The sequence below is a fragment of the Plasmodium reichenowi genome, chromosome 13, assembly GCF_001601855.1.
Source record: "Plasmodium reichenowi strain SY57 chromosome 13, whole genome shotgun sequence".
Taxonomy (NCBI): Eukaryota; Apicomplexa; class Aconoidasida; order Haemosporida; family Plasmodiidae; genus Plasmodium; species Plasmodium reichenowi.
The window spans coordinates 1,234,280-1,243,283 of record NC_033658.1 but is presented as its reverse complement, the minus strand read 5'-3'; the positions used below and the strand labels follow the sequence as shown (position 1 = coordinate 1,243,283).

General features: G+C 21.3%; 3 protein-coding genes across 3 annotated transcripts in view; 2 read left to right on the top strand and 1 right to left on the bottom strand.

The window, feature by feature from the left end:
* On the top strand, positions 1-4,100 carry PRSY57_1330100 (DEAD box helicase, putative; the record flags this gene model as incomplete). Its single annotated transcript, XM_020115183.1, has 6 exons — positions 1-1,022; positions 1,317-2,958; positions 3,094-3,316; positions 3,516-3,629; positions 3,804-3,902; positions 4,031-4,100. Coding segments are annotated over 6 exons (3,170 nt in total), but the record flags the coding sequence as incomplete, so codon positions are not given.
* A 676-nt stretch (positions 4,101-4,776) lies between these two features.
* Positions 4,777-6,489, top strand: PRSY57_1330000 (protein kinase, putative; the record flags this gene model as incomplete). The annotated part of the gene is made up of 1 exon (XM_012909234.2): positions 4,777-6,489. The coding sequence occupies one exon, from the start codon at positions 4,777-4,779 to the stop codon at positions 6,487-6,489; it is 1,713 nt and encodes a 570-aa protein (XP_012764688.2).
* A 543-nt stretch (positions 6,490-7,032) lies between these two features.
* Positions 7,033-9,004, bottom strand: part of PRSY57_1329800 (hypothetical protein) — a gene marked incomplete at both ends in the record, with an annotated part of 2,232 nt that continues 260 nt past the window's right edge. Inside the window, one exon of the mRNA XM_012909233.2 lies at positions 7,033-8,780. Within this exon, the coding sequence (XP_012764687.2) occupies positions 7,033-8,780 (1,748 nt within the window).

Sequence of the window (9,004 nt, the reverse complement as noted above, 5' to 3'; positions counted from 1 at the left end):
AAGAAAACACGCATTGTAAAAGTAATGTAGAAGTAAATACAGATATTTTAATGAATTTAGATTTTTTTTGTGATATGAATATTGTAGAAATGAAAAATATAAAATACACACCTGTGAAAAAAGAAGATATACAAATTGACGAATTTACAGATTTGATTAAAAGCGATATAACATTTGGTAAGAAGAAGAAAAATGGGGATATTTGTAACCACATGGATAATAAAATGAAGGTAGATACAAATGAATATACAAACGAATATGCAAATGAATATACAAACGAATATACAAACGAATATACAAACGAATATGCAAACGAATATACAAACGAATATACAAACAAATATACAAACAAATATACAAACAAATATACAAACAAATATACAAACAAATATACAAACGTATGTGCTAATGAAGATACCAACGAATACAATCTTAATAACAGCCATTCTAAATATGATACACTTGTTAATGTTGAAAATTCATCATATAAAAAAAGGTCGCAGATATGTTACTTGAATAATAATAATAATAATAATAATAAAATTTATAACAATTTCTTATTTAAAATACCTACAGGTATGGGAAAAACATTAATTTATGATATTCTTATTATTCGTCAAGTTTTATATAAAGGTTTTAGAGTAATTTTAACCTTACCAACATTATCTCTAATAAATGAAAAATATGAATATTATGATAAATTATTTGGTGATCAAACAGTATCATTAAATATTAAAAAATTTAATAGTAATGATTTTACCGGATATTCATATAGTCTATCAACAGATTTAGCCTTATGCACATTTGAACAAGCAAACACCATTTTAAGTATTATTATTAAAAATAATTTAAAATTTAATTATTTATTTATACTTGATGAAATTCATTATATAAATAATCAAAAGAGGGGATTTCATATTGAATCCCTCTTAACAAAAATTAAATATATCCAGACAAATTTTAGTAATATTTATAATATAAAGGTATATGGTTTTTCTGCGACGATTTCCAACATTGACCAGGTAAAAAAATGCCCATATATATATATATATATATATATATATATATATATATATATGTATATTTTTTGTGTGTGTTTTTTTTGTGTGTGTGTATTTTTTTTTTTTTTTTTTTAAATATATAATATGACCTTGCCTGTTAAGGTTATTTTATCTAATTTTAAAAATTTTGGCTATATGCACCATAAAAAAAAATATGTATATATATTTATATATATTTATATATATTTATATATATATATATATATATATATATATATAATATTCATTTTTTTATGTTTATTTATTTTTTTTTAGCTAGCTGAATGGCTAGACGCCAATGTGTATGAAAGCAAAACGAAACTTCAACGAATAAAATACCTGTATAAAATAAACAACTCATTATACAAAGATATAAACAAAAACGAGGTGGAGAGGACGTTGGAAAATTGTAATGCGTTGGATCCAAACCATTTGGGATATTTGATAAGTGAAGAATTTATTTTAAAAAGGAATGTTTTAATATTTTGTCCATCGAAAAATAAGAGTGAACAGACAGCTTCATTTATAAGTAGTATACTCCCTTATTATTTGAATAAGAGAGAATATAAAATAAATATGGAATTACAAGAAAAGAGGTTTAAATTATTAAATGATTTGAAAGGTTTGAAAATAAAAGTAGCAAATGTTGAAAAGATGATTATGAATGGGATATTTTATCATCATTCAGGATTAAATATTAATGAGAAGAATCTTATTGAAAATTCTTTTCGAAGCAATATATTATTTTGTTTGTGTTGTACAACAACATTATCTGTAGGAATAAATATGAATATTCATACTATAATAATTCGTAGTTTGAAATTAGGAAAATCATTTATAACAAAAGATGAAATCACACAGATGGCAGGACGATGTGGAAGATCTCAGAAAAAATTGTATGATAGTACTTCAAGTTGTAAAAATTTCGATGAAAGTACAAATAAAAGTTATATGACACCTGATAGAAGATATAGTGATTCAAGTGGCTTACCTCCTATATTAGATTATGATTATGATTGTGATGGGAAAGTTATAATATTTGTGTCTAATGTAGAAAAACATTATTTAGAAAAAATATTATATGACGAAGAAGAAATGTCTAAATTAAAAACTACATTAAATAATATCAAAATGTGTAAGTTTTTGTTAGATTTTATTCATTTAAAATTAATAAAGACAAAAAAAGATATGTTTGATTTTTTATATTTATATAGCATCAAATTTTTTAAGGCAAAACGTGTAGAAGGCAACATAAATGATGATGACCAAAATAATGATAATAATAATGATAAATGTTGTAGTAATAATAATAATGATAAATGTTGTAGTAATAATAATAATGATAAATGTAGTAATAATATGAATGAAAAAATTTTGATTGATGTGAAACAAACCTTTCAATATTTATTCGAAAATAAATTAATTACTATTCCATATGAACAAGAAATGAATTATTATGAACAGGTGTTTAATAAAATATTCCATATTAATTTCTGTGATATTAATAAAATTTTTACTTTTCAATATATTAATCAGAATATTAATCCTAATATATTAATGAAATATAATATAACACAAAAAATTAACATTTTTAAAAAATTATATCATAATTATAAAGGAAAAAATATTACTACTGATAAACAAACTTCTTTTTTCACCTTACCATTTATAACAATCTTATTAATTTTTAAAGATATCGAATTCAATAAAAACCTATTTCAAAACTTATATGTTGAATTCATAAAATATATTTTCCTTATGAATATAAATCTTCAACAATATGATCTTTTCGTTTATGATATATTAAATGACGATGATCCGATTGCATGTACAGAACTGTTTTCTTATGTACAGTCAGCATCAAGTATAATGGAGTTCATTTTTAATTACTCCATAGTTCAATATATATACGTTAAAGGTACATCCAACTAGGCAAACTAGAGCATATGAAAAAAAAAAAAAAAATATATATATATAAATATATAAATACATATAAATATATATATATAATATATTTATTTATTTATTTTCTTTTTTCTTTTTTTTTTTGAAGGGTTTCCACCTGATGTTTTACTCATGATCTTTGCCTTCTGCATAAATTCCGAAATAAATTTAAAAATCCACTTTGATATATATGAACAAATACTTATGTCACATAACAAAAATATAAAGAACGTTTTCCAGTTTTTTGGCCTGAACGTTGAAAAGTTAAAAAATTTCGAGTTAAAAAATGTTGATGATCTTTTCGATGCTTCCGCAAGCATTTTAAAGGGAAAGTGCGAACTTTTAAAATTATAATATAAATATATATGCATATAATATCAATATGTATAATATATATTTTTTTTTTATCAGAAAACACCGTTGTATATAATAATACATGTTTATTAAATTGTACCACCCACATGTGCATTTATACATATATGCTTACTCATATGTATATATATATATATATATATATTTTATTTTTATTAGATTAAATATTGACCAGATATATGAAAATTTGGAATGGATAAAAATTAAGAGATTTTATTATGCAATGATTATTTATGATTGTTATAATGATGACGTATATCAAGTAGCTAAAAAGTAATGGAAAAAAAACAAAAAAAAAAAAAAAACAGACAAACAAACAAACAAACAAACAAACAAACAGACAAACAAAACAAAATATATATAATATATTTATATTGTTATATGTGAATGTTTATTTTTCATAAACTGTAAAAAAAATAATGTCTATTAATTTTTTCTTTCATATAGGTACCGATTAAAATTAAAAGAAATAAAAACTGTATATTTAAGATGTATATTTAATCTTTCTTACAATTGTCGAATCCTAAAAAATTTTAAGAACTCTTTGTAATTAAATAAATAAAATAATCCATATGTCGAATTAACAATATTGTTAATATTTTTGCACTTGATGTTACTACATTGTTATTTATTTATTTATTTATTTATTTATTTTTATTTGTTTAACTTTATAGAGATATATTCTGTATTATTTTAGAAAATTTGTTGGCGAAAATGAAGACAAAAAATTTCCCTTTTATTTAATAATGTCACGTTAAAGAATATGTGTTACAAATATATATATATATATATATATATATATATATATATATTTTATAATTAAAAGTTTTAAAATATAACCGTCATTATAAATATATATCATTTAAAAAAAAAAAAAAATTTTTTTAGTATAATTTTTTCTGCCTACATGAATATATATTTTATGTTAATTCTTTTATTTTTTTAATTTGTTTCTTTTCTTTTTTTTTATGTGTACCAAACATTGTGAATTTTTTCTTCATTTTTTTTATGAACCATTTTCCGTTGTAAATTTTAATATTTACTATTGAACATTTTATGAGTATATTATTAAAGAACAATTCAAAGTTTAATCAATTTTTTTTTTTTTTTTTCAGTGGTTATAGATAATAATAATAATAATAATAATATATATATATATATATATATATATATATATATATATATATATATATATATATATATTTATATTTATATATATTTATATTTATATATTTATATTATTTTATTTGTACTGTCAAATTATTAATGTTCAAATAATGCATGTTTTTGCCTGACTTGTTCACACATATTTATGATATACATATATTTTTTTTTTTTTTTTTTTTTTTTGTGTTTGGCTAGTTCACGAATATGTTGGTATATTATATAAAAATAATACTCGAGAAAAGATTGAACAAATATGAGTAAATGGAATATGTTAAGAAGTCGAATAGTGTGGCCAGAGGAGTTTGTATTTGTTATTGAGAATGAAGGTTATGATAATAAATTTGGATATAGTTATGTTATAAAATATAATGGTAACATAGTTCATAATAATTGTAAGAAGCATTTAAATAAAGTGGATAAATTATTAAATGTTACACATAGGATGTGTGAAAATTTAGAAGATGAAAATATGGGGTATAATTCAGATACATTTAATGATGAAAATAATGATGAGGAAATAAATAAAGCTAATCAAATATTATTAAGATTAAATGATAAAAAAAAATATATTAAAGAGAAACTTTCTAATATAAAAACAATTGATGAAAAATTTGACATTATAATAAAAAATGAACCTTGTTATATATTTCGTATAGATATGCCTAATTTGAATGTGGAACCAGATTATTTACTTGAATATTTAAAGAGGGAATATTATAATGAAAACCATAAAGACAACAATGAAAAAAAAGTGGGACATCATAGAAGGCTTTCAAAATATGATAGAGCAAATAATAAAATAAATAGTAATAATAATATAAATAGTAATAATAATATAAATAGTAATAATAATATAAATAGTAATAATAATAATAATAATTATTATTATAGAGCAAATGAAGGGGAGCCATATAAAACATATTTATATAATATAAAGTTAATGGAATGTGAAGACACTATTATAGATAATCGAGAATTCTTTTTTTCCGAAGCTAAACAGTCTGGTCTTAATATAAATATCCTTATAAATGAAGGGAAATATATTAAAAATAAGTTATATGAATATAAAGAGTATTGTGTTAATAATTATACTGAGAATGAGGAGAATGTCGAAAAAAATAAAGAAAACAATGGTAATAATGGGAATGCTTATGGACACATGAAAAATCAACAATCAAAACAACTCATTGATAAAAAGAACATCAGAACACAAAATAAATCTATTATAGAAAGAGATAACAAAAAAGAAATAAATTATGAAGAAATTAGTGTCTTACCTTATAGTGATATAATAATTTTAAAAAATAAAAATGTGCACACAGAATCGAACATAGCAGGTTTCTTAACACCTTTCCTCCTAAATGGAAATATAAAAAAACATATTTCAAAAAATGTCCAACCTTATATAAAATATCATTTTAATAATCAATTGATATATAAAAACTTATGTAATATTATTAAACTTATGTGCTATTTACAAGATTGTAATATTTGTCATGGGAATATTAAACCATCCAATTTATTTATTAGTAATGATGGTTTGCATATTTTACTTGGAAATTTTATACCAAGATTAAAATTACAAAATTTCTATTTTTTTGTTATACATAAAAAGAAAAATATTCCTAAATATATATCACCTGAAATATTTTTTTATTTAAACAAAAAAATGTCCATTGTAGACACCAAAGGAAAAAAAAAAAAACCCAAACATATAGAAAAATATTTTTATAAAAATGATATCTTCTGTTTAGGCTTATGTTTCTATTATATTATAATGATGAATGAGGATATCTTATATTATATTAATCACCAATACATTTTCCAAAGTAAAGTTGAAATGATGCAAGAATATATTACAAAACCAGAGTTATTTTCCCTTTTACGAAGCATGTTAATTTATGATTACAAACAAAGGCCTGACTGGTCAGCTCTCGCGGAAATCATACAAACGGAAAGGAGATAAATAAAAAAAAAAAAAAAAAAATTGGTTCGAATGTGTGTATAAAATGTGAATTAAAATATTTTAATATAATTCTTATAGATAATGACTGCATACATACATACATACATAAATACATATATATATATATATATATATATATATATTTATCTATTTATTTATTTATTTATATATGTATATATTTTTTTTTTTTTATTTTTTAAGTTTCAAATTAATTATATTGAATTAAAAACAAATTAACGTTTTATTTTAATTATATGTTTGTTGATTTTTTTTATTAATGTAAAAAAAAAAAAAGAAAGAAAGAAAATGTTAACTAATTATTTAATTTTAAAAATGTAACATGATTAAAACTGTTATATATAAAACAGAATAATAATATAAAGAATATTTAATATATATATATATATTATGTGTGTGCATTTTTTTTATTATTATTTCTTTTTTTTTTTTCTTTTTTTTTTTTCTTTTTTTTTTTAAGAACATATTTTTAAATATATATATTTATGTATCTATATGAATGCATAGGTTAATTATTTTTATTTTTTAATTAAAACTTTTTTTGTTTTTAAAATTATTGAATGGTTTGGAGAATTTTTTCTTGTTATTTTTATTGAAATTATTATTGCCGTTATTATTATTGTTATTATTGTTATTATTATAATTATTTCCATTGTTATTGTTGTTATTATAATTATTTGAGTTGCTACTAAATTTTTTTCCGAAGAATCCTTTATTTCCTCCTCCTCTATTTTTATTCATTCCATTATTATTATGCATGGAGTTTCTTTTGTTATTATCCTGCATAGAATTATTTAAAGCTAAAGTTACTTGTATAAATTTATCTTTTAAAAGACAACCATCTTGTTCTAATGCTTTAATACAACTCTGTAAATTATCAAAACGTACAAATACCTTTGGATATGTCTTAGGAAAGAACACTTCAACAACATATCCATATTGTTCAAACATATTTCTTATATCCTGTTGTGATGTATCTTTACTAGTATGATGTAATATTATCTTTTTATCTATATGTGGATTATCTAGAAAATTCACAGGTACCCCATTAAATTTTTGATTATTCATTGATAAAAGTTTATTTTTTACTTTTTCTTCACAACAATATATATATGCACTATTATTATACATATTTATATGTATATATATAGTGTCCTCACTATAATCTGTATCTAAATGGTCTTTTAATAAGCTACGAATATCTTCATCTGTAGTTTCTCGACTAATATTTAACATAGTCAATATATATTCTCCTTTTTCATTTCCAAAATTTCCATCATCTTGGAAATTCATATTATTCTCATTCATATTATCAGTCTCTACATTATTACTTAATTTTTGCTTCTTATTTTTACCCTTTTTGTTTTCTTCTACATTTATATTCTTCCTTTTGTTTTTTCCTTCAACACCATTCAAATCGTTTTTCTCTTCTGTCACTTTTAAATTGTGTGTACTCTTTCCTTTATTTGTCTTTAGTTTATCATCATCTTTTTGTTCTTTAGATTCATCAGAATCTGAGTCTGAGTCTGAATCTGAGTCCGTGTCAGAATCAGAATCAGAATCTGAATCTGAATCGGAATTTGCTTTTGCTCCTTCTTTTTTCTTTGTTACTTCTTCTTTATTTTTTCCAGTTTCTTTTTTCTCGTCTTTTTCTTCATCATCATCATCATCTGAATCAGAGTCTGAATCCGAATCAGAATCTGAGTCTGAATCTGAGTCCGAATCGGATTTGGTTTCAGCCTTCTTCTTTTCTACAACCTTATGAGTATTATTACTTGGTTTAACTACCTTATCACTTTCTTTCACTTTTTTTTCTTCTACTTCATCTGAATCGGAGTCATCTGAATCATCCGAATCTGAGCTTGAATCAGAATCTGAAGATGAATCATCTTTTTTTACTTCTTTTTTATTTTCCTTTTTGTTCTCATTTTTGTTCTCACTTTTGTTCTCATTTTTGTTCTCACTTTTGTTCTCATTTTTGTTCTCACTTTTGATCTCACTTTTGTTCTCATTTTTGATCTCATTTTTATTTTCCTTTTTATTTTCCTTTTTATTTTCATTTTTGATTTCATTCTTATTATCTTCTTCGGAATCATCATCACTATCACTTGAGGAGTCGGACGATTCTGACGTGTCATCCTTTTTTTTCTTTTTCTTTTTATCTTCGTTTTTCTTGGTTTTCTTTTTTTCAGACACCTTACTAGAGATCTCCATTTTGGCTTCGGAATCTACAGCAGTAGATTCGGTGGCTTTGTTATCAACATTGCTATCATCTATACGTGAAAAAAAAAAAAAAAATTAAAACAAATGAATAAATAAATAAATAAAAATATATATATATATATATATATATATATATATATATATATATATATTATGCATGTTTTTTTTTTTTTTTTTTTTTTTTTGATATATTTATAATAATATATATTATATTTAACTTTTTTTTTGTATTTTTTTTTTTTTTTTTTTTTTTTATTTTTTTTTGTTTTTTTTT